Genomic DNA, 26,866 nt, shown 5'->3' on the forward strand with positions numbered 1-26,866 from the left:
TAAAACATCCTTTTGGAGAGTATATGTTACCTACTGACATAATCTGTTTGTGGGCCTCTCTCGCTTTCCTTCACCGCATGAAAAGAGGAATTTCCGGGATAAATCTGACATGGGAAATTTCAGTGAAACTTAAGGTGTACGACCCGTGTACAAAAATTACCTGAATCCCCTACACGACCATACACTTGAGATGCACAGGATATTTCTGATTGCACACACTAGACATTTTCAGAGATTTCCAGTACACCAGCCCTCATAAAAATTAACCATGGTTTTATAATAGTAAAAGTGTATACTATGTTTTTTGGCAGTTTGACTGCTATTTGTATAACGGCAGTTTTACTACAAATAGGCTACCACGTAAAACTATGGTTAGTGTACCATGGTTACCATGGCGAGTACAAGGGGAAGTTGTGGCCTAATGGTTAGAGAGTTTGACTCCTAACCCTAAGGTTGTGGGTTTGAGTCTTGGGTGCCCTTGAGCAAGGCACCGAACCCCCAACTGCTCCCCGGGCACCAACTGCTCCGGGTGTGTGTTCACAGTGTGTGTGTGTGTGTGTGTGTTCACTGCTGTGTGTGTGTGCACTTTGGATGGGTTAAATGCAGAGCACAAATTCTGAGTATGGGTCACCATCTGTTTTTATACAGTCTATGGTCACCATAGTTGGCTGTATGTCACGTCACTTTTTTTCACAATAATCATGTGTTTATTTTATTTTTAAATTTTTTTATGTAGCCTACCATGGTTAATGTCGTAATTAAGGGAGCAAGCGCTGTCTCGTTTTTTCGGGGTGTTTATCGGTTAAAAATTAATCGTCCAGTCATTTTAAATCTTTAGGCTAGTTTAAATTAATCCGAACTGAATGAATCTTCGAGTCTTTTGACAGAATCGCAAAATTTGAGTGAGATTAATAAAATAAACTCCACACTATTCGCGGTAGTGCTGTATCTCGGGGTTTGTTGTAGTTTGGTAATAGAGGTAATGAACAGTAATATATCACACACTGACATTCCAGGCCTCGCATTTAGAGCTGATTCACACGAGACTTGCAACTCTTGACGCCCTTGAATCAATTATTTTCGGAATCGACTCACTGTTCTTACCCCTCCCCAGAGATTTACATCAGACAAAGGTAAGTGTGAATACATAAAACCATTTTGAAAAACATGTTTACAAGAACATAACATTAAACGTTGTTTGATGTTGTAATATATATATATATATATATATATATTTGTATCTGTATTTCTAGCATGAAGTTGTTTCGAGCCGTTTATTCCCACTTCAGGTGCTTCGCTGTTTATTTTCTGAGAAATTGACATCAGACGAAAGTAAGTACAAATACATAAAACCATTTACATTTTTTTTCAGAACATAACATTAAAATTGGTTCAATGTTGTATTATTTCTCTCGAACTGTTTTTATAGCTCGGTGTTGTTTCAAGCCGTTTCTTCTCGCTTCAGCGGCCTTTAGTCAGCGCGCGGTCACAGCGTCCAGAGATATTTATATCAGAAGAAAGTAAGGAAGAATTTTCAGAATCATTTTAAATAAGCTGTTTACCAAAGCTTAATGTTAAGTGTTGTAATGGATATATCTGAGTGGGTTTATGTTGTAAAATTAGTCTAGATATCTTGATAAACAGCTAACTGGTAACTTAGTTAGCAACTGATACGTACATTTTTAAAAGTTAGCTTTTAGTACAATATACATGTTTATTAATTAATGTTAGTTTAGCTTTAAGAAATTTACAATGTATTTTGTTTTATTACGATGTGATTTAATGTATATGTTTTAATGTGTATATATATTTAATGTTTTTAGGTTTAGATAGCAAATGTTGCCGTTCTTTTGGAAAACTGCTGGTCTTTAAAGAACAGTCATTAATCAGGTAACTTGAGCACAGTTTTTGAATACTTTTCAGTTACTTAAGTTATCTTTTATTCAGTTACTAAATCACTTTGACTAGCTTTGTTTTGTTTTTTCTCCAATTATTAATGAAGTTTATTTTAGCAAAATTTAAGAGAAACATTTTCAGATAATCCAACCAATTAGCATCAGAGGACGTCTATATATCGCCGCTTTTCTCACCTCCATTCCCAGACGACAGCAGGCCAAATATGCTTATTCTGTCTATTATATATACGTGACCTTGTGAATTGCTATATAGTTCAGCTAACAAAATACATTACATTTGTATTATCATGTTATGTTTCATCATTCTAACTTGTGTTTAAACAATGAAAACTGTACAATGTATTTAGAGAAAGTGTGTTTTATTATATTTTTACAGGATCCTCTGTTCCCAGACCCAACCATTCATCTGAAGGACTGTGAAAATGTGAACCCTTTGAACCAACGGTGACAGTTTCCACATGATAAATAGAAAGGACATGGCAGAGGATGATAGGGGTGTTGATATTTCACTGAAATTAAACATCATTTAATTACATTTAGTCTGCTAGTCAGAATTATAGCTGATTAAATAAAAATAAATAGTGGTTCATGTTTGATTTGGGATAGTGGTTCATGAGTCCTTTGTCCTGAACAGTTTAAATGGCTGCTTTTCTTCAGAAAAATCCTCCAGATCCTTCACTTTCTCAGGTTTTCCAGCATCTTTTGCATATTTGAACTCTTTCCAGCAATGAATGTATGATTTCAGATCCATTTTTTACACTGAGGACAATTGAGGGACTCATACACAACTATTTCAAAAGGTAAACGCATTTATTGATTTTCAAGAAATTCATTTTTTCTGAAAATCAGTGTTAAAAAGTATGTAGCTTCAGAAGGGCAGTACTAAATTAACAGATATGATCTTTAAACAAAACAAGAAAAATTTACTTATCATCCTGTTCAAAATGTACACCCCCCAACTCTTAATACATTGTGTTTCCTTCTGGAGCATCAGTGAACAATGTTTTCACCTTTCATAATAGTTGGGTATGAGTCCTTCATTTTTCCTCAGAGTGAAGAGAAAATGATTAGTCATTGTCGGACAAGGGCCAAATATGCAGAAGATGCTAGAAAACCAAAGAATTTGTGGGACTTGGAGGACTTTTCTGAAGAACAGCAGGCAGTTGAATTGCTCTGGACTCATGAAAAACTATCCCAAAACATAAAAATATTTGGGTCATCCAGTATATGTAAACTTCTGAACATTTTTATAAATTATACATTTTCATTTTTATAAAATCAGTAAATATGTAAATATCTATTAAGTAAAATTGCTTATTCATGACGGTACTAAATATAAATAGCATACATTATGAGCCCTCTTATTTTGTTAAAATTATCGCATATTCTGCTCGGCACAGATGGGCAAACTCAGTCCTGGAGGGCTACTGTCCTGCAGAGTTTCGCTCCAACCCTAATTAAACAGACCTGAAGCTAATCAAGGTCTTCAGACAGGTGAGTTTGATCAGGGTTGGAGCAGAACTCTGCAGGACAGTAGCCCTCCAGGACTGAGTTTGCTCATCTCTTTGATGGGGTATGTAAACTTATGAGCATAACAGTATCTTCTGTAGCTTCTGAAAGGCAGAATTAAATGAAAAAACATGGCATGGTCCTGATGGTGCCGTAAGAGTTGTAGAATATGTGTGTGTTACTGTCTGATTGAGAGAGCGGTAATCACTGTCCTGATTTTGCAGTATCCATTGCAAGTGTATTCATTATTGTGTTTGTCTTTTGGTTAGTATACATTTTTTATTGTTTCTTTTCAAAATTATTTTATTTTTTATTCAGTTTAATGTTGTACTTGAAGTGACTGTGTTTGCAAAATATTTAAAATATTTTTCTCAATCTAAATTATGTTGCAGTCCTGCTGAGATTGTTTAATAATATTTGCAGTCCTGTTAAATGTTTGCTGTCTTGCATTTGCTAAAAAAAATAAAAATTGAGTTTTGTTGATGCCTTGCTCTGTTGCTTTGTTGACAGTTTTTTATTAGCTCATATGACGCATTTTTGTATAGAAGGCCAGTAGCATTTAAAACATTAAATGTACAGTAATTTATAGATGTTTACTGAGACATGAATGTCCGTTTACGGAGATGTACCGGAGACTTTACTTCTCATGCACAGGGATGTACGTGGATTTACCGGTGAGTGAGTAAACATTTCCGTCCGTGTCTGGGAGTTCATCGTAAGTGCGCGGACTGGAAAACTGGCGCACACAAAACAGTCCGTTTCTGTCAGTGTCCAGAAGTCAGAAACGCCAGAACATATACACAGAAACTGCCGGAAACGTTCCATTTACGGGTTTGTGCGCTGACTTGAACAGTCCGGAAACGCACCTTTTCATGCAGTGCTTCTTATCCCAAACACATGATTAGGATCAAGCCCCCTTTTGAGGCTAGGCTGAATAAATACACAGAGGAAGCACAATTCTGGGCTAAAGTTCAACCTCATGCTGTTCGCGGTCCGATATCTGTGCTAGTCACCACTTTTAAAACGAAAAATATTATGAAAACGTAAGTGAGGTACTTTGCTTACTCTTGGCAATACACTTTTACAAAGCTGCCTACCAGATCAGGAATAAAAACTGCACTGTTTGGGTATTCTTTCACATTGCAAAACTTCTCTTGAGGACATGGACAAACACAAGGTACAGTGTCTCATTTTAATTGACTGCATGCTTTGGAATGTTCCATTTTGAGAAAGCATTTAAGTAATTGGCATGTCATTAAAACAGAAATAGAAACATGCACAGTGCCATTCAAAACAATGCACACTTGGAGTCATTTTTTATTTAAACATTTTTCTGCAAATCACTAAATTGCTACCACTGTGCAACCTATTTAACCAGTACACAGATTTGGATGCTCAAGTCATTGGTATGCAAAAGTTTAACCTCAGATGAATAACCTTTACATAATGCATCTATGTAGCATAGATATCAGGGACATATATTACATGATCTGTGTACTCTAGTACCTTTACTTTCTCTCGTTCAAACCGTGAACTCTTAAAACTGTACATTGTGATTGTGAGATTGTGTAGCAGTGCCAGGTCAATGTGCAGTGATAATCTCAGATAGTGTAAAGGGGGCAGCCCACTGGCAAATGACAGATGAGAGAAAAAATTAACATAAAAATTAGATAATGATGTCAGTTTGTAATCATATATGGTACGGGTATAATACTCATATTTTAACTATACAATATATATATATATATATAAATATATATATATATATATATATATATATATATATATATATATATATATATAAAGAGTTAACATATTATACTACACTGTCTTCTTTCTGTAATCATACTAATCTGTCCATTTATTTGGTCTTACAAAATAGCAAATTAAGAATCAAAAGGATGTTTGTACTTGATTTTGAATAAGCTTTTTCAGTATTTTAAAGCAATGATAATTCTTAAAGGGAAAATAAAAATAACATTAACTTACCCTCATGTCATTCTGAACTTGTTTTTTTTTTCCATCGGAACACAATATATATTAAAAAAGTCCAAGAGGTCCAAACAACATTGGACTAATATTGGTTTCCAATTTACACCTTTTCTATTAGCCATATTTTGATTATCTACAAATACAAAGAGTCAAGAACTGCATTGTTTCCAAATCGAAATGAATGACTAATCAAGTATATACTTTCAGACAATACTGCTGCATCCCCAAATCTTTGTCCTTGTTGCCTTCCTTTGGAGTGTCCCACCACTTTCCCTGGCTGCGAAGATCCTAGTGTACCCAGTGGATGGAAGCCACTGGCTTAACATGGACATTTTGCTGCGAGAACTTCATCAGCGAGGTCACAAACTGACAGTTGTCCGTTCTGCTAACAGCTGGTACATCCCAGAGAACACCACACACTATACGCCCATCACCATCCATGCCGATCATCTCACTAGCCTGGAGGACCCCAAGTACATGGCGTCCTTTCTTAAGAGAAACATTGACATTCAAAGAGGGGAAGGATCTGTTTGGTCATTCATGGCCCTGCAGAAAGAAGTAATTACTCTTCTAGAAGAGTCTCACAAGTCTTCTGCTGAGATGGTGAGGACCATTCTAGAGGATAAAAAGCTTGTAAAAACACTTAAAGAGTCCAAGTATGATTTGATGCTAACTGATCCTGGTTTTGCAGGAGGTGTCATACTGGGCATGTACTTGGGTCTACCAATGGTGTTCAATGTACGATGGATAACAAATGGAGAAGGGCACTTTGCAATTGCACCCTCGCCGCTTTCTTACATCCCAACTATCGGATCTAGGGTGACAGATAAAATGAGTTTTGCAAATAAAATGAAAAACATCTTGCATTTTGGAATCGGCCAATACATAGACCACTTGATCACAAGGCCTCTTTATCAAGGAGTTATCAGCAAATACATAGACCCAAACTCCAATGTGTACTCTCTGATCCAAGGAGCGGATCTTTGGCTCATGCGAGTCGATTTTGTTTTCGAGTTCCCTCGACCTACTATGCCCAATGTGGTCTACATTGGAGGCTTCCAGTGCAAACCATCCAAACCTCTACCAAATGAATTGGAGAAGTTTGTTGAGAGTTCTGGAGACCACGGGGTGGTGATCATGTCTTTGGGTACTCTGCTTGGAAGTCTGGGTCCTGACATATCTGAAATTGTAGCCTCTGCTTTTGCTCGCTTGCCACAAAAGGTGATTTGGAGGCATGTAGGGGAAAAGCCATCTAAATTGGGCAACAATACACTGATAGTGGACTGGCTGCCTCAGAATGACCTCTTAGCCCATTCTAAAACTAAAGCTTTCATGACACACGGAGGAACGAATGGAATCTACGAGGCGATTTACCACAGTGTTCCAATGCTTGGACTTCCACTTATCTTCGACCAATTTGACAACATGATTCGCCTGGAAGCCAGAGGGGTGGCTCAAGTGCTTGACGTCGCAACCCTGGATGCAGATATCCTAACACAAGCCCTAAAGAACATCCTGGATGAAAATCAACCCTACCAGAAGAATATGCGCAGAATGTCAAGCCTACATCGTGACACCCCGCTCAAGCCAATGGACAGTGCCATATTTTGGCTGGAGTTTGTCATGAGGCATAAGGGTGCGGCACACTTGCGCACTGAGTCCTACAGGCTTCCTTGGTATTCCTACTACTGCGTGGACGTCTTAATGCTTATAGTGAGTTTGTTTATGGCAGTCTGCCTGCTCTTGGTTTTGTTGAGCAAGGCTTTGCTGAAAATTTTTGTCAAGAAAAGGAAATCTAAAAAAGACTGAAGACACGTCTTTGGCAACACTAGTTTTTTTTTATATAGGTTGATATCATTAATGGTACTCTACGCATCCCTTTCAATGTGGAAAGGATTGATTAGTTAGCCACTGCTGGTAGATGTAACTATTCCATCTGGTTAAATAAAAATAAAAAAAAAAACCTTTCTAATTTTGCAAGTAACATTTAAGTCAAAATTCAAACATGATCAAACAAAAATGATTGGCTCAAACCCAGGCAGAACTCATAAGCAACTGCCATGTAGATAAATATGACGGATAACTTAAATATAATATTAAAGGGGTCATGAAATGAGAAACCAAATTTGCCTTGATCTTTTGGAATATAAGAGGTCTTTGTACCATTAAAACGTCCTGCAAGTTTCATAGCTTAAGACGTCCTCCTCATTATAAACGAGCCATTTATTTAATCAAGGTCTAAATACAGCTCGTTCTGGATCCATGGTAAGAAGTGACGTCACGGTGCGAAGTGAGTTTCCAACCATTTGCATATGACCGCCTCCAGCACAAAAAAACTACGCTCATTTCGTATCCTTTGTCGCGCCGCGCGCCTCACAAGTGTTCAGTCGACGGACAGCGAGTGGGTCTGTGTACAGGAAAATTACAATGCCACGCAGATGTGCTCAAACATATAAGGTTTTATCATTGCAAGAGCCATCGCTTCGAATGCATCACCCGCTACTAAACAGTTACGCTCAATCCACAAATGTTCTGGCTGGGGATGTTAATAATTGATCCATAGGCGCTGTCGTTAGCCAATCATAACAGTGGGCGTTAACACTGAACTCTTAAAGGGGAAACAACCCAAAAACAGACTGTTGGAATCAAAGGATGAGAAACAGGGTGGGAAAATGTCATAATTCACTACATTTTAAAAGTTTTTTTTTTAAAAAACTGTAGTAATACTATAATTGCACCTAGGGGACCATAATAATAAAATAAAAAAACCCATGTCATGACACCTTTAAACCACATTCTATATTTCTACAGAATTGCAATTTCTAAACAACTTTCCCAAACCATCTGCCATAGTTTGAAGAAAAAAAAAAAAAAAAAAAAAAAAACAGGTAATCTTCTCAACTTTTGGTTGAGAATGTTGCTAGGTCAGGCAGTTCAAACAAACAGAGCAGTGTTTTGTTGATGCCACAGAGCCAGTGTTTGCACTGCTTTAAGGTTCATACAAATACATTTGGTCGATTAATGTGTTGCTAACAGGAAATTTTGGTTTTAAAAAAGGAACTGCAACCGTTTTTTTTTTTTTTCAGTTTGTTTTATTGATTTGTACAGACATTGAATGAACCAGCTGTCTATTTTGCACGTAAATATTTCACTTAACACAACCACCGGCATGGTCAACAAAAAAATAAAATAAAATAATTCAGAAGTCAGAGTCATAATGCGACAGATGACCGATGATGCCGAACGTCTCCTACATTTTGGAATGGTATTACTATATATGGTTACAACAGGTGAAACGCTTGAGAGAGAGTAAAAAATAAAGTGCTCCATCTTCATCTGTTCTACTGTGTCACTTTGAGAATACTCATCTCACCTCTCCAAAAAGTAGCAATTCCATTTCTTTCTCTATGAAAAACAAAGTATAAAAAAAGGTTAGAAATGTCTAGATATCTCAAATCTACAGACCACAGCTCAATTGTCACTGTGTGATATTTAAGGGGATCAATGTCATACATGCAAGATATAAAGACAAACACTTGAACACAATCAATAGAACATGTAACCTATATAATAGATACCAGTCTGTAACTTTGTTTAGTTCCATTAGGAAAACATTACAAAATGCTTTTCTTCCTTCTGTAATAATAATAGCAGTAATTGATCCACAGCTAACTTTACTAAACGTCTGTTCCACTCACCCCACAAGTCACCAATTTTCTTTCTACAGTTTCATTATATCTTAACAGATGGAGGAGAGAATGAATAGGAGAGAAAGAGATTAAAGAGAATGAATGTCTGGGAACAGCTTTGGTATTTTAAAAGTATAGCAAAAACATCAAGTCAGTCAAATTATACATCTTCCTGCGGTTGCATGTTGCTCAGGCATTTTTCTTTCACTTCAGTCATGTTGGCACATTTTGTGTCATCTTTCCAGACTTGTTGGACAGACGTTACAGCAGATTATTTCAACATATAAACCCTGGCAGAGGCCATTTCTTAGGACACTTTTGCTTGAATTCAAATGAGTAGAAATTATAAATATATAGCACATTAAAATCTGCTATTAAGGAGCACCCCAAAATCATGAGTCAAGAGAAAAAAAAATTCTGCTTCTGTTATGTGTACCGCCTTGTTCCAAGTGAGATTCCATTTTAAACTAGTGATAACAGTACAAATCTTTTTTTTTACTAGAACTCTCTAGATCATTTTTCACCCAATTCAATCAAATACTGCCATCACATGCATTTCAATCTCTGTATTAAACCATTAGTGATGCAACTAACACTCTGCCCAGAAATTCAACCAATAACAAACAATGAAGATTAACTGCAGAGCTAAGTTGGTCCAAACATGGATATTAATAGGCCTATAGAGCCCAAATGCCTTAATCTTTTTGGAAATTTCTGATCAAAGAGCACCTATAAAGTTGCGAATTCAAACAAGACAGAAAATTGGCCAACATTATTGGGTTTTTTCCAGAACTAAAAGAAAAAGAAAATTACAGGGACATGCATCAAAACACAAGCTGCAACAAAGCATATCATAAACCATTCTGAAAACCAATTCTCCATGCTTCAGAATTTTCAGATGTTGGTCTACGTCCCCTTGTGAATTTGCTAAAATGAAACCAATTGTGCAATAACTTCAGCGATGGAACAAATGGAGAATGTGTTCTCTTTAAAGTATTGCAAGTGCAATGGTGCAGTGTGCGATAAAGATTTTGTGATTTTTCATAAAAACTGAGATTCTGCTTTTGCAAGTTTACATCCAGAAAAACTTGAACATGGATGGCAAGACAACATTGACAGGGGGATTATTCCATAATGAACTGAAGCATGTGATTGCAAATCAGTCAATCAAACCTTATGCAACCTGTCCTCTTTGTTAAACTTTGAGGCAAACACATTTCATTTAAACAAGAGAATTTCACTAAGAGCAAATGGTTGTGCAACAAGACTTAAATGGAAATGTAGCAAAAAAAAATAAAAATTCACACAAACCTAAAAACAAAAGCATTAGTGTCAACAACGCAGGAAAAAAGACAAAAGAAACTAAATGCCTTCTTTGTCTGCTACTTCTCCCTTCATCTTTTATTTCCACAACTTGAGATACTCAAAATAAAACTTTCCAGAACACTTTTAACACCTCTTTCCATCCACATGCAAATTGCAGCCTCTTGTATAGGGTATCTTTCTTTTTAGAGTCACTTCCTCTCTGCTTACATTCCTCACTCTTCTTTCCCTCCCACATGTATACCTTTTCATTAGTGTTCAATCTCTCATCAGGGTCTCTCTGAACTTCCTTCACTTACCGAGTCAATCCCACCACTAGGACAAGGGACCCTCCCTGCTCCCTGTCCCTGCACTGGCACCTCCCGCCACTAGGTTCCTCAGCAACTTCCTCCTGCCAGCTTGATAGTCTTCCTCATCCACGTTCACCAGGAGCTTAATGGCCTCGTGGCCCACTGCCTGCTTCAGAGAGTCCGTGATGAAAACGCCCTTCAGGGCTTCCAATAGTGAGCCATTGATGTAGTCCCGCCAGAAGGCGTCCAGGTAGGTCAGCTCCGAGAACTTGATGTCACATATGATGGAACCCAGGTCTCGGGATTTGAGGATGGTGTTGGCCTGGTTGAACCGCTCAAACTGCCTCTCCAGTGCCTCCTGCTTGTTGGAGAAGACGTTTCCTTGTAGAGCCGACTCGTGCTGACAGTACTCCGCACGTACCCTCAGTCGTATGTCTGTGGGACAAGGAAGCAGGTTAAAAAAATAAATAAAAAAAAAATAAAAAATGGCTTTTATATCCACCTACAAAGGACACACAGATTTCAGTAGTATTGCTTGTCAGAGGTCAATGCTCAAATGGCACATCCATGGAGAATATGATTCATACCCAAAAATGGCAAGGTCTGGGTGAAAAGTTTTAATATGATTGACTGGCTTTAAAGAAACGTTTAAAAAGTTTAAAAGTTTGAAAAGTTGACATGACATTTTCTTTTTATCTTACTTCTGTGTAAAAGCCTCGATATACTCAAAACAAAGTTCTTTTTCATTCTTCGTTTAGGGGTAAAATGAAGTTCGAAATACGTGAGCAGTGGTATACTGTTATTGAACATCCTGACGCCGCCCACTCTGATAAAAGCGACGTTTATATGATTATGTAAATACGTTCTGCGTACTTTCCTCTCAGTAATAAAATAAACAAAACAAAAATGGAAAGAACAGCAAGCATTTTTTTTTTATATAAAAAGCTGTTCATAGCAACATGGGTATGTTTGCATGAGCTCTGCAAATCAGCACTCCCGTGAAGTCACGTGTATTTACATGGCACTTTATTCAATATAAAGCTTAAAAGCAAGCAGCAGTATTAAACATGAAAAGCCATGTCAGTGTCTCATTTCATCAAAAGCAAAACTTAATTTGCTACTATAAAGCGGCTCTACACTGTTCAGTTTTTACCCACGGACCAGTTTTTATCCACTCGACAGACTAAATAAATCCAGAGAAGAGATCCGCATAAAAGAGGGTGGAGCCTCAGCGCACATATTCTATGACACAATTGTCATGGACCAATGACAGTACGAAGGTGTTTTGTAGCTGGAACAAACTTTTCCAGAAAGTTCGCTTTGGCAAGCCATTTCAAACTCCCAAAGCGAACACAAAACGTTTTGGCCAGATTTTGTTCGAAATGACGTCACATAAGTTCTGCCACCTGCTGTCAGAGAGTGAATTTCTGTTCGTCTGCTGTTCTTCCTAAAGCATCATTTCATTTGTATCTTTGTTCTATATATTCCATTGTACTATTGCTTGTAATTTGTTCATTTGTTCTTATTTACTGACTGTTCACTTTTCTTTAATAATGTTTGAACTTTATGTGTGTTAGGCTAGTAGTTTTTGCTGTGGAATTGAGAATTGTCAAATTTAATTGGCATCTAACATTTTAGTGCCATATAAGCTTATTAGAATAAAAGATAGCATGGGTCAAAAACAATGATAAAAGCAACTATTTAAATTTTTTTGTGGCAGGGCCAGTGAAAATATTGGCAGGGCAAGTAAAATTTAGAACAATCCTTAGCATTGAGCCCTGCATTCCATATAGTTAAACCTTCTCTTTCAGCAATTTGTGCATGCATTTTTTTTTTAATGTTCTTCAGCAGATCTGTCGTCTTACCACAGGTCTGTTTTTCTCTGCAGTCAGCTGTCGTGTGAGATCTCTTCCTTTTCCTGTTCAATGGAGGTGGGGTGGGTTTAGCACGTGATGGGCACACCTGGGGTCCTGATGGAGGACAGCAGATCAATGGCTGGGTTCCTGAAAAACAGAAAATTAAAATCACTATGACGATGTCTGTCTCACCTTGTAGTACATGCATTTCCACTGATCATGATTAGGTTGGAATACACTATGTAGCTTTTGCCCCAAGTTGCCAAATTCAACAGTTGGAGTTGACAGATTTCACAGAAAAACATACAATTTATGATGAGCAAAGACTCTGATTTTTTAGCTTCAGACTACAATTCCATACAGTCCGAGCATATCCAACACGTTTAATATTCTGACCTGATTTAAAAATTTGTTGAAAGTCTGGTAGTGTGTGATCCTGAGTAGTAACCATTTACAAAGTCGACAAGTGTATGATGCCAAGTGATTTAAAATCTTTCCATATTGTAAACATTGTGTAGTGTATTCAAGCCTTTTGTCATTCTGGAATTTCTTTCAAACTTATGGTGCGTTCTAGTCACATGTGAAAGATTGTATTTTTGAGTTGAACTTATATGAATGCCACACCAATTCAAGGAGGACTTGAACACACCAGTAGCCACTGAATTAAGACACGCCCTTAATCCAAAACCCTGCCCGTTTCAAAATCTAAACTTCCTGTTTCCCATATATGTGCTGTACTGTAAAAACACAAAATTACTGACAGTGCATCAAAAGTTCAGATTGGCTTATCAAAAAATTATAGACATTTCTGCAGTTTACAGAGAGACAGATGTGATATTTCAGTATAAAAAAAAAAAAAAACAACCAAAAATGCTTACAGCACCATTAAGAGGTCTAAATCACATCTAATCACATCTTTTTAGGGGGAGGTCGTGGCCTAATGGTTAAGAGAGTTTGACTCCGAACCCTAAGGTTGTGGGTTCGAGTCTCGGGCCGGCAATACCACGACTGAGGTGCCCTTGAGCAAGGCACTGAACCCCCAACTGCTCCCCGGGCGCCGCAGCATACATGGCTGCCCACTGCTCTGAGTGTGTGCTCACGGTGTGTGTGTGATCACTGCTGTGTGTGTGTACTTTGGATGGGTTAAATGCAGAGCACGAATTCTGAGTATGGTTTACCATAACTTGGCTGTATGTCACATCACTTTTCACTAATGACACACCTGTTCTTCTGTGAGGAGTTCCCTGCTGCGCATCTCCTGCTCCTCTGGGAGAAACATAGCGGACTGATGTCTCCTCCAGATATTTATCTACTGGATCTGGGCACACTGGAAAATAATTAGCAACACATTACACGTGCTCCTTGCCAAAAAATATTGCAGGGTGATGAAACTGTAGCTTCACTGTACACAATAATCATCTGTCCAAAGTGAAATTGACAAGATCTCAAACCTGTCTGTCTCTTGCGCAACGTAACGTACGGCAGCAGGTCATGGCGAGTGATGATGCGGAGCAGCTGAAGAACATGCCGGAAGTTTGTCTCGTCACATCGCCCCTGACGCTCCAGCGCAAGCAGGAAATCCCGCCCGCTCCGTATCCCTCCTCTCTCGTACTCATCAATAACGTCCACGAAAAGGAAAGACAGCACACGTACGTCACGGTGCGTCAGCTGTGCACCCACAATATCAAACATGCGGTGAAGAGAGTAAAGCCCATATGCGTCGTCCACAGCCTCCTCCGGCCACGGCTCCACCCGGCCAGACACAGGTCTCCGAGATGAGGAGGAATTACTGCAGGACGCCGGACCCAATCGACTTAGAGAGAGCGCAAGGGAGTTACCGTGAGCTGTTGCGGATAAGGAAGCTGCAACCCAGCCTCTCCGAGGACAGGAGAGCCCCGAGCGGGAATACGAGTCTATCGGGGAACGAGAAATGTGTTGCCTGCCCTGACTGGATGAAGAGTTCTGTGGTGAGAGGAGGGCAGGGTTGGCATTCCCATGCTGCTGTGAGGTCATCACTCTTTGCTAGGCGGATGATGGGTGAGAGGGATGGCGGAAGGACCTGTCAGCAGTGTGAAGCAGCCTGAACTGTGTCAACACACTTGGCCCGCAACTCTCACCTCCAACTTCACTCTAGAAGAGGATAGAATTAATGTAGAATTAATTAATGTGATAGTATTATAGATTCATATAACATACTGAATAATAACTTGATGATAATCAGACTAGGACAAATTACCACATGACCTGGGTTAATTTTACACTGTTTTTTAAACAGATCTATTGCTCAACTCTGTTTTCTAGACTTAATGTCAGCTGCCATTGCTCAATCATTCAGCATCCAAAACCATGCAGATCATGTTTTCACATCACACCTACAAATAAAATCATGTAGATTATATATTCTAAATTCAAATCTACAGATTAAAACATGAAGATTTTGTATTCTAATATCAACATTAAATTTATTACACATATATATTAAAAAAATACATTTATTTATATTCTGATACCACATCTAAATTTAAAATAATATAGATCATATATTTAGATAACACATTTTAACATCAAATCAAACATATATTCTAATATAACATCTACAAATAAAACATACAGATTAGATACTCTGATATCTCATCTACTTTTAAAATCATAGGGATTATATACTTGATATCACATCTACATATAGTGCTTCAATTTAAGAACCTATTAGAGTTTAACTACTATAGAAAACTGTTTGTTTCGTTTTGATCTAATAGACCTAACAAATATCGGTGGATAAAATATTTAGGCTGAGGAACAGTGAAGTCACTGACCTGCTTTAGCTTAATAATTAACATCTAACAGGTTTAAGAGAGTGAAAATCTAAATAGCTGAATGCATCAATCATTTGACTTCCATATCATGCCTTTATAAACACTAACATAGGCTCTTTTCATATGCAAGTTGTGAGACTGGAAACTCCAGTGAAAAGACTGATGAATAAGCAGTTAGACATCCACAATCTTGTGAAATCCATCTGGACAGCTGTGTTAGCCTGATGCTTAGCATACACAAGGAGAGGCTGAAGAACCCCGTGATCTTTTAAGAAAACATATTTTATCGTCAATATTTCATTGCGATCCCCTCTAATGTTTCTATATCCCTACAGATACTTAAACGTTATTTGTTAATGATATAAACTTCGCTTAGCAACTGACTGTTGGCTTGCTAACGTCAACAGCGTGTAGCAACACTGAATGTACACAGCTGTCTTACCTCTTCGATTTCATGAAGCACTTTACAGACACGGAGACTACGGACGTGGACTCTGCTCAAAACTGCGGTCTGGTCCTCATACATGTACAATAATCGTGTGTGGGGATAATTTAAACGGTTTGGTGAAGCTTGGTAACGAGCCCATTTTTTTGTTCCTCTACTAAAATGTAGGTACATCCGGGACACGAGCAAGCGTGGGGCAACATCCGGGGAATGTAGGAAACGCTTCGTCTTAATAACAATAAATTATTGTGACGTGTAAATAGGCTTTTTTTAATGCGGTTACGAATAAATGTACAAGAAAAGAGAATCAGAATAGATTTTTGTATAGAATATATATTTATTTATTTATTTTTTTTTAGTGATGAAAAACACACTGCATTGCCCCTTTACCTATGAAAAATCACCATGGTAACCACAGTGTCATTGTTACTAATATAAAAACTAAAACAATAAATTGAATTCATCTTAAACCCTGTGAGGAATCTTGATAATTCTGTTTAATTTCTTTCCCGTTGTAGCTGATTTGAATTCAGTAAAATCAAAATGGCTTTTTTTCTACACAGGAAATTCAATTTTAGCAAATATACTTATTATTCTGGGAAAACAGTCATCTGCAGCTGACTAATAAGTAGCAAATCACACGTTTTTGGTTACAACAAATACGCTACAGAGAACGTTCTTTGAATGTTGTTATTTGGATCCCAAAAAATAATTAAACGGAAACCATATGCTAAGATTAGGGGAATTTCTTAACTGGTTAAATAAGTGTGGGAGAAATATCTTTATTCAAACATAATATATTATTCTTGTGATAATTTGTCGTTCTTGGCATTCAGTAGGTTAACTTGATGGCACAAGGCAGCTAAATAGTTCTGTAGCATCCACACTTTCCTTGTTTTTGGGTTTCCCTGGAATCTGTAAAAACAAAGGAATCAACATAATGTCAGAGTAACTCAAATGTACAGAACACATAAAGATAATGATCTTATGATGATTCATGTACTCACTTGATTGCATATAGCTTTTCCAGAGCGGACAAATGTGGCAAAGTGCTCACAATTCTGCGTGAGGAGTTTGTAAGTGAACTCTTTGCCCAGTAAAGCATCTCGTCGTATTCTAATCTCATGCACAGGCGAAGGCTCAAGCTCATGCTTGTTATTGCTCACTGAAACACGAGCTCCTTTTGGTACGTTAATTTCAGACAGGAGCTGACGCCGTATCTTAGTTTCTCCAAGCAAAAGGTCACCACAAACAGGGAAGATAGTCTGCAGACAACTGCGAAACTTACTCATCACCTGAGTCTCATCTGGAAAAAGCAAATTAAACATAAGGCAGTTTGTGAAACACATGCATACATGTGTGGCCTCTCATTTGTCTGTGTAGTGACTGGTCTTTGTGTGAATGTCCACAAAACTGTAAGACTTTCTGAATGTATATAAGTGGTAGGCTATTTTAGAAAGGAACATTTAAAGATGAAAAAGAGAATTAATGAATAATTTATTGCTATTGTGTGAACAATATGTATTCATGTAATCAATAAAAAAAATAAGTGTCTTATTACGAGTATTTTAAAATGCATTTTAATCTAATTACTAGTACTTAATTTTTGGAATCTACTACCCAACTCTCTCTGCCTCTGTGTGTGTGTACGTGTGTGTGTGTTACACGTTGACTATTTGTGGCAACATGCCCCAAGTTGTCACAGTGTAATCTGACTATCATACACTCATATAGTAGGCTATATTATTGTCTAGTATAGCATGATTATATCTGTATATAATTAGTATAAATACTAAAGTAAACGTTCTCGTGCTCACCTGCAACCCCAAAGTGAATGACGTATCCATCTCCGTCGTACACGCCCCAGTGTGCGTAGCCAATGGGGTACGAGAACTCGATCAAATCTCCGAACTGCGCGGTGGATACAACCTGCTCGACCTGTGCGTGACAGTTTCAGTCCGTCAAGATTGTAGATTCCGCCCGCTTGCAGCTGTTTCATGTTTTAGAACAAGTCTGACAACAAATGACGGCTGCATTCTTTAAGGACGATATTTATGTCCGATCTTACGAAAATGAACCTTGGTTTTATTGTAGTAAAGGTGTCGTAACCATGTTTCCTTTTTTTGTATTTTTCTTTTTTTTTTTTGGCGTATTGATTACCATTTGTATAACCACAGTTTTACTACAAATAGGGCTATGGTTACTATGGATAGTGTAGCAAAACCATGGTTCATTTATGGTTAGCATGGTTAATAATAACCATGGTTATTCCACTTGATTCTAAAAGGCAAATCCTATAGGCCTATTTTAAAATATTATTAATAAACTTTAAAAAATAACATTTTCTAAAATATTTCTAATGGAACCTCGTTCGAATTTTTAATCTTAATTTGAAATATCCGAGCGTGACATAAAGTAATAGTTTTATACAGTAATAGTACAATACAGTTTGTTTTGAAATATAATTTCTACCATCCATGCATCACGTTAATTCAGTAAATGTTTGTAATCTTACCTGTTCTTTGTAGTCCATCTCTCGTGTTTAGCGGCTAAGAGCAAAAACTATACGCAAAAGGAATTTAATTACTCCTCCAATCCTTGTAGGCGTGGTCACGCAACCAGCAGAAGGGTTTGTTTGTGAAGACATTGTCCTTGCAGTTTTAGCTACTCCACCTTCAAATCTCCTGCCACCGCAGGGCTATTATTAATTCCACCTAATGCTCTTGACTTAAAGTTAGAAATGAATAAGCGTGTCACCTTTAAAGTTAGATGTCTTGTGATGGCATGATAAACATCCACAACACAATCCACTTTATTACAGTATTACCATGATGAATGAGTGACAATCAGCCGTCCTGAATGACAAACTGTGAATTTATCTCATTATTTAAAGATGCAACCAATGAAAACCAAGCAAATGAAGCTGTTGATAGACATCTCAGAGAGTTAATTAAGGAATCATCAATGCTTTATGTCAACTAAATTAAACAGAAATGTATTTTTGTGGAGTATATATATATTCATTAAAGTCAGCTGGCAATTACACACATTGGTATTCAGTTTTAAATAGACTGGTTTGATTTTGGTTTAAATGGAGTCCACGTCTCTTCCGAATTATGCCTCCATGAAAATGTTTATTCATCTTCTTCACTCAGATATCTTGATTTACACAAATTATGGCCGTTTTCCTCTTGTTCTCCTCCTGGATTGGTTTGGTGCATCTTTTATTTCTTGTGGTTGCCAAACTGTACAGCCATTTGGTCACTGACACAGCGGAATGTAGCGGGCTGCACCTCCCAATACCTGATTGGGTTGTCAAAGAGACTGATGCCATTGTAGAACACCTTCTTCATCCCAAAACCCGTAGGGCAGAAGTCATCCGCTCCAACATTAGTGATGTTGTTTGAATGGAGGTAGACAACCTGTAAGGAGAGTGTGGTTTCGTTTATATAGTATAAACGAACTAGAATCAGTAGAATCATGTACACAAGCACACCTGCAGATATTTCAAATGAGCCAGTCCACTGGGCACACTGGAAAGACGGTTGTTGTCAAGGTGCAGCTCTCTCAGGTCGGAGAGGTAAGACAAAGCACCGTGCTCAATGTGGCGAATCTGGTTACTGCCAAGTCCCAACCTACACACAGAAAGAGAGGGGTTTTAGCCACTAGAGGACACCCAAAGCAAACTTTGTATCATAAAAGTCCATGCAAAAAGTTCAGCTGAAGGAAAATGTTTCATTTTAAGTAACAGTAGAAACAAATGTGATCTGTTTACATATATTTATCACACCAAACAAGTAGGAATGTGCAGGGTTTACCTCTTCAGCTGGGTGTACTGGCTGAGATCCACCAACTCAATGGCCTGAATCTGATTATTGTCCAGATGGAGCTCATGAAGACTACTGGGAAGGTCTGATAAGAATGAGACACATTCCATATGGAATAGAATAAGTTGCATTGTGTTTAGAAAAGAATGGGACACATTCCATGTAGAAAATAATTTTTTTATTCTGTAACACAAGTACACCACTATTCTGTATATACATATACAATATAGGATTCTCATGAACCCATTTACTAATTAAAAATATGAAAAATACCAAAGAGAATGGGAGTAAGTTAAGTCAATGAATTAAGTTTATATTCAATTTAACCATCATTCTCATTACCTTTGGGAATTCCGGTGAGTTTGGCTTCAGAAATGCGCAAGTAGTTAATTTTAAGGCCCATAAATGCTCCAGGTTCGAAACCACTGTTCTGGAGTGGATTACGACCCATTTCTGCAATATCAACCAGTGTTTGAGGCACAGATCAAGTCTTTAGTTTTATTCATATAGTGCATTATATCAGTGAAGAAAGCAACTTTACAGGACTACAACCTCGGTGAGCAACCACAGACCTTAATCAGGGTAGTGCAATATTTAATTTGGTACAGGAATGAAAATTAGGCTGTGAGGGACAGAAGCACATGTTGTGTTCAATGGATCATACTGTTGTTCAGCTGACAAAGAGTCTTTAAAAAACTAAAAAAAAAACTTAAAAACTCAGTGAAAGTGATCACTCATCCACGTTAAATTCAAAATGGCATCTAACCTGACTAAGGTCTGTTGGATATCATTAATCACACACACAGACAAACACACAGAGTCTTACCAATGACATGCATGTTGTGGAGGCCCGAGAAGCTATATGCCTGCACCTTCTTGATATGATTGTCATGGATACGCAGCTCCACAAGGGACGGAGGCAGGTTTTTGGGGATGGAAGTCAGAAGGTTGTGCGAGATGTATAACTTCTGCAAATGCTTCAAAGGGAGTAATGCCTTGGGATGAACTTTGGAGATCTGGTTATTTCTTAACACTAGGGCCTGAAACAGGACAGGGACGATGAGGGAACTTTTATTATCATTAAGCAGAATATTGCATTTCTAAATTAATTCACAAAAAGAAAGCAAATGTGGTTATGATGCAAATTATAAAATGAAGATATGTTAGGTCTCACATAGAGGTTGGTCATTCCTTTAAAATCTCCCTCCCTGATCTCTGTGATCCTGTTGCTCTGCAGGTCCAACAGCCGTGTGTCTTTAGGAATATCATATGGCACGTAACCTAAACCTGTTAGGGAATAATGCACAAACAAACAAGAACAGATACATTGCTAGAAATGAGATATGAAAAAAAAAAACAATATTGTGGATCAAATGTTGTTAGGCTTCAATGTTGCTATGGTAATCATTTTTTCCAGGGTAATGGAAACTCAACATGAAATCAAAATTGCTCAATTTACTTTCTTAATACACTTTATGGTCTTGTATTGTGTGTTTTATTGGTGCATGTTATTTATTCCAAAAAAAAAGAGTCTGTCTTCATAATTTTTAATTAAAATATTGTTCTTTACTTTTCAGCTGACATCACCAAACCCTCTTATTTTTCTGCCTCGCCCCTCCAGCACCTGTCTCCCTGCTGGTATGTAACACCCACATTTCATAATCTAATGAACTGCTGATGAATAAAATGAAAAAGTCCTGCCCCAATTATTTTCTTGTTAAAAAAATCACATTATGAAAGTAAAACAGCATACAGGCACATGCTAACTTTAAAAGCTATAAATAGCGGCCTACAGCATTGCCATGGATGGATGATGGCATACAGAATATGAGGAAATATCTATCTGCTGGTTACCAGAACTGACCAATCAAAATCAAGTTTCCCAGAGAGCCACTTGGTTTATAGAATTATGATGCCTTTAGACAGTAGGGAGGCAGTTCATTTAAGAAACAGTTTCTTCAGGATTTACCATCTGAGTCTTTGAGTTCACTTGTAAACTTTTCATCGGGCTATAATTTCGGAAATGTTTGGTAATTCTCTGGGCTTCGGGACTGTGTGTTTGCTCTGCTCTGTTGTTGTGTGCTAGCATTCCCCTCTAAGCTTCCCATATAATTAAGATGGAGCCAGATGACCATGGCTCCACGTAGCACATTACAACGTGGGGAGAGAAAAAAAGAGGAGAATAGCTTATTTTATGAACTTCATAAAAGAGAGATAGGAAAAAGGGCAGTTGTGCTTGGGTGGTACCTGGCATCCACAGAAACTGTCCATTTGCTTTTAGGTTCATCATTCCTGGTGACCGACATCATAGTTTATGGCACGTTTGCTGTACCGAGTAGAATAACCAGAATGTCTGTCTTCTCAGGTGACCGAACACACACCACATGTGCTGTCTGATGTGGATGGGCCAGATTAGCGGTGTGTCTGAATTGGTATCCGTTCTCAAGCTAAATATGATCCTGATCTCATTCAGGCCTTTGATGTGGATGTTAAAACCTATTTAATTTCTATTTAGCTTTCAGCCAAAATTTCCTGCTCACTTTCCCTACTTTCAGCCACAACTTTGATTTATATTTGATCTAGTTTTATATATATATATGTATATATAGATATATATATATATATATATATTATATATATATACATATATATATATATATATATATAGATATATATATATATGTATATATATATATACGTATATATATATATATATATATATATATATATATATATATATAATATATATATATATATATATATATATATATTAATATATATTATATATATATATATATATATATATATATATATATATATATATATATATATATATATATATATATATACACACACACACACACCTCATAACTCATATTCAAATAATTGTGTTTCATTCCACATTCATTCATACCACATTTTAAAAATATCATGGGAAAAATGATAGAATAGGTCTTTCATCTTTGCTTGATGTCACAGGCTAGTAATTTTGGGATTAGACGGGTGATATAAAGGGGATATCCTGTAACTCAAATCATCCTAATCACAAACCAGTGTAACTTCACTCTTTACACCAGTGGTTACCGGATGGTGAGTTGCAGCCCTAAAACATGGATTAGACGGGTGATATAAAGGGGATAATATATATATATATATATATATATATATATATATATATATATTATATTTTTCAAAGTTTGGTTTTAAGGTTTCTTTTTTTTTTTTTTTTTTTTTTTTTTTTTTTTTACATTTGTGTTTTTTTTTTTTTTTTTTTTTTGTTGTCCAATATAAAATTTGGGTCTAGAAGCCAAACCTCTTAGACTAAACAGTTATTATCTTGTCTGTCTATACCACAACACATATCATCTTAAGCCCACCTAAATCCGAGCACTGTACGACTCTGAGGTCGCACCGACAGCCAAATGGGCATGTGGGATGTTCCGGTTGGTATGGATCCACAGCTGACCCTTCTTCCTGGTCCTTCATCATCATCATCAACTCTTTTACATCAATGTCCTTGCCCAAGTCCCAGAATCCCTTCTGCTCAAAGGGAAGGGCGGAAGAGTCAAGTGGCAGGTGGGCAGTGCAGAGAAACAGTAAAGCCACAAAGACCGACAACATGGTTGCTACGTTTTTAATCTGTGAAAAAGAAAGAAACACAGAGGAAATAAGCCTTGAAAATATGGCAGTGCAATTGTTTTCCAGGCTTTTATAAAACCATAAATACTACTTTGCATCCAAAAGCTGAGTCTGGTAAAAATCCATCATTCTGTGGTCTCATTAAGCTTTGAATATGCAACCGCCTCACTGACAGCCATAATAAACCAATCTGCTCTCCACATCGACAATAGGGAAAATATCTCATTGTAACTAAAACTAAAACCTGAGACAGGAAAAGACTTGTTTGGGTCAGATGCATCAATGTGTGCAAATGTGTATTTTTGTAATCTGTCTTCATGCTATATTTACAGTCACATTTTTATTTAATTTTTTGCTCCCAGAACGGGTGTAACATCATCTAAATGTATTTTGGTGTCCTTTGTATAGCTAAATTATATCTGAAACACCACTGACGCAACGTCAGTAGGAGATGAAGACAGAGTGCAAAAAATATCTAGCCACTTTTGCCCTTTTGGTGCATTTGATAATGTTTTTTTTTTCGCAAAAAAGAAACACTTGACAAAATTATGTACATAATTAATGTAAATAAATTATAGATGTGACTTGACTCTCAAATAATAACTAAAAGCAGTTCCATCCTAGAGGAAAATTTAATAGCTCTTTCATAGCTTAGGGGATTTTGTTTCATTGAAGTATCAACAGTCTCAGATGTTTAGTCTAAAATTCCTTAGGAGGTATAAAAATAAAAATAAATGAGAAAATTGTTGACATGCAATGACTCTCAATGATGAACTGCCTTTAACTGAAAACTGAGTGTTTACTATTGCCATTTTGCATTACTGACACACTTTTTTCTTATTTAATAATGTAGAGTTGCTCTGACACAATCTCTATTGTTAAAATATAAAGATTTAAGATTTAAAATAATAAAAATGACAAATGCGCATAAAATTACTAAAACTAAAATGAAAACACAAAATATGATAATAAAAGCCAATTTGAAATATGAATGAATACTATAAATGCTGCTAAAATAGATAAAATAGATGATACTAAATATACTAAAATAGATCATTTATGTGCAGACCCACTGATCCACATTTATTAGATTCTGAGACCATCTAGATCTGCAGTAACTATAGTTCTTTCTTTGTGCCACGTGTTGTGTGTGTGGTTTTAAACTGCCTCTGAGCCCTTTCTCTCCCTTTAAATTCACTCCCACACCCTTTACCACAGAATGGTAGAAGAACCACATTACTGGCAAGTTTAACAGATTGTTTTTGGAGAGCCACCCTGATTCATGCACCGAAATAAAGGCACCGAATGTTCCAAAATCATAACCTTTTAAAATATGACAATGTAATAAACTGACAGACCTAATTTAAAAGCACACAAAATGATGACATGCACTGACATGCAATGACAGCCTGATTTTACCACTGTAAAATTCTGCTAATAGTACAGTAAAAGTGCTGATGAATGAAATGTTTTTTTTTTTCAGCTCTTAAAAGTCTTTGCCTCAGTCTAAAACAGTTTGCACCCACTTATCTACTTATGAGCTTGATGTAGATAAGTCTTTTTTTTTTCTTTTTAAAAATAAGGTTAAGATATCTAGATTTTTCTGTAAAGATGTATAATATCCAAAAGACGCCAAATGGTCAAGCAAAGCTGAATTACATCTCATATTAGAGAGATGAGATGGTTTAATTAAAGACTACATTACTGAATGTTGTCAAGATTACAGAGGTGACGTGGATGACTGAATGACGCACAACACTACAACAACATTTCTCAAGGATTTTAAAACTAACTTAAGAAGGGGTCTTTTTTAATGAGCTGAAATAAGCTTTGTAAGCTTTTCAAAGAACTGAATCGGTGGCGATAGAAACATGTTACCATGGTAACTCATCAGGTGCACAAAACTGGGGAACAGGTCAGAAAGATAAATTAGAGCATCAAAGCATCTTACCTGCTGTGTGAGATGTATTTGTAGACAATTTCTTCTTTTCTAGGTTTCTGATGGCAAGCAGATTTATAGTTTGATCATTGTTTGGATGACTGTCTGTTATGTCCTTAGCTGTCAGCGGTCGCACAGCACTGAACAGTACCTGCAATTCAAAACACAGGACAGCTTGCAAAAAGAGGGGTGAAAAAAAAAAGTGTATTTCAGACATTCCCACTTAAGTTGTCTTTCCCTCCCACTGTTTTTCTCTTTCTTTTTGTTTGAAGAGAGAGAGAGAGAGAGAGAGAGAGAGAGTGTGAGTGTGTGGGCCAGTAATTCCACCAAAATACTATAGTTAACACAGTTATTGTTATACATTTTAAGAAATTTAAGTTTAAAATCTCCCTTTGTTAAACATCCAGGATACATATTAGTTATGGAACGTGTTGTATCTATCCATATTTGCATATATTTGTGAAATGGGAAAGACAGACAGACAGACAGACAGACAGGCAGATAATAGATAGATAGATAGATAGATAGATAGATAGATAGATAGATAGATAGATAGATAGATAGATAGATAGATAGATAGATAGATATGTGCAATATTTACATGGAAGTGTCTGTATGACATGCTAAGACCCACAATGAATACGTTATCACAGACTTCCATGTTTCCTTCTAAGACTGATGTTACTCAGGGATATGCTCTTTTAATATAAGGAAGTTTTTCTTCATGGTTTAGTAAATGGTCCACGCCCTGGAAATGAAGAGCAGTGACAGAAATATATACATCAATGGAGAATCAATGTAGGAACGGCCCAAAGAAAATAAATCTGGGACAGAGGCTTGCCATGAAGTAGAAAAAGAAAAACGTATGGTAGTGACTTACCACTTTAAGAGAGTTTCACCAGACAGAAATAGAGCAACCAGAGAGTGCCACAGCCCAGTGTAGTCTACTGTGTCATAATACAGAATGATGAACGTGCAACTCAGCACTGGGTGATGCTCTGTGCTGTCTGCATCTGCTAGAACAAAACAATTTCAAACTAGCAAGACAGACACCCACCTGCTAGTTCATATATTTTTCTCCACCAATGGAAAGAAGCCAAAGAATCACGAAAGTAGGTCTGACAATACATTAAAATAAATTTAAAATTCTTGACAAACAATTTTAACATTTGTCAATTTTGTTTACCTTGGTTATGAAAAAAAAAAGCGAGAACTCAGCATTGAATGTAAATGTAACTTTTCATTTATATATATATATAAATTTATGAACACATGATAGGTAAAAATTGATAGCCTGAATGCACCGTAAGTCGCTTTGGATAAAAGCGTCTGCTAAATGCATATATTTAATTTAAAAATTGTTACCCTGAATGCACCGTAAGTCGCTTTGGATAAAAGCGTCTGCTAAATGCATATATTTAGTTAATAATTAATGTAGATCCTAATTGAAGTCAGATAATATATTGTGATGTGTTTTAAAAATGTAATGATAAAAAATAAACTTTCATATATTTTAGATTCATTGCACACCAACTGAAATATTTCAGGTCTTTTATTGTTTTAATACTGATGATTTTGGCATACAGCTCATGAAAACCCAAAATTCCTATCTCAAAAAAATTAGCATA

General features: G+C 36.8%; 4 protein-coding genes across 5 annotated transcripts; 1 reads left to right on the forward strand and 3 right to left on the reverse strand.

Moving 5' to 3' along the window:
- The first annotated feature begins 4,122 nt into the window (after nt 1-4,122).
- On the forward strand, nt 4,123-7,405 carry LOC109063598 (UDP-glucuronosyltransferase 2A1-like). Its single transcript, XM_019080639.2, has 2 exons — nt 4,123-4,602; nt 5,625-7,405. The coding sequence occupies exons 1-2, from the start codon at nt 4,588-4,590 to the stop codon at nt 7,224-7,226; spliced, it is 1,617 nt and encodes a 538-aa protein (XP_018936184.2). The 5' UTR covers nt 4,123-4,587; the 3' UTR covers nt 7,227-7,405.
- An 878-nt stretch (nt 7,406-8,283) lies between these two features.
- LOC109063602 (death effector domain-containing protein-like) lies at nt 8,284-16,010 on the reverse strand. 2 transcript variants are annotated; one of them, XM_042761870.1, is made up of 6 exons: nt 15,831-16,010; nt 14,027-14,705; nt 13,798-13,902; nt 12,585-12,722; nt 10,729-11,154; nt 8,284-8,822 (listed from the first exon to the last, which is right to left on the reverse strand). In XM_042761870.1, the coding sequence occupies exons 2-5, from the start codon at nt 14,586-14,588 to the stop codon at nt 10,745-10,747; spliced, it is 1,215 nt and encodes a 404-aa protein (XP_042617804.1). In that variant the 5' UTR covers nt 14,589-14,705; nt 15,831-16,010; the 3' UTR covers nt 8,284-8,822; nt 10,729-10,744. The 2 variants fall into 2 exon arrangements, with proteins under 2 accessions (XP_042617804.1, XP_018936189.2); XM_019080644.2 differs by having other exon boundaries at nt 8,284-11,154.
- Nucleotides 16,011-16,152: 142 nt separating this feature from the next.
- LOC109063601 (phospholipase A and acyltransferase 2-like) lies at nt 16,153-18,531 on the reverse strand. The gene is made up of 4 exons (XM_019080643.2): nt 18,349-18,531; nt 17,651-17,771; nt 16,841-17,139; nt 16,153-16,748 (listed from the first exon to the last, which is right to left on the reverse strand). Exons 1-4 carry the CDS (start codon nt 18,364-18,366, stop codon nt 16,674-16,676), a joined length of 513 nt encoding a protein of 170 aa, XP_018936188.1. The 5' UTR covers nt 18,367-18,531; the 3' UTR covers nt 16,153-16,673.
- Nucleotides 18,532-18,689: 158 nt separating this feature from the next.
- Nucleotides 18,690-25,434, reverse strand: LOC109063600 (biglycan-like). Its single transcript, XM_019080642.2, has 8 exons — nt 25,251-25,434; nt 23,038-23,299; nt 20,835-20,947; nt 20,487-20,700; nt 20,003-20,113; nt 19,652-19,745; nt 19,330-19,468; nt 18,690-19,255 (listed from the first exon to the last, which is right to left on the reverse strand). Exons 2-8 carry the CDS (start codon nt 23,279-23,281, stop codon nt 19,058-19,060), a joined length of 1,113 nt encoding a protein of 370 aa, XP_018936187.2. The 5' UTR covers nt 23,282-23,299; nt 25,251-25,434; the 3' UTR covers nt 18,690-19,057.
- Between the last annotated feature and the right edge of the window lie 1,432 nt (nt 25,435-26,866).

Source organism: Cyprinus carpio, chromosome A8, assembly GCF_018340385.1.
Source record: "Cyprinus carpio isolate SPL01 chromosome A8, ASM1834038v1, whole genome shotgun sequence".
In the NCBI taxonomy this organism is placed as follows: Eukaryota; Metazoa; Chordata; class Actinopteri; order Cypriniformes; family Cyprinidae; genus Cyprinus; species Cyprinus carpio.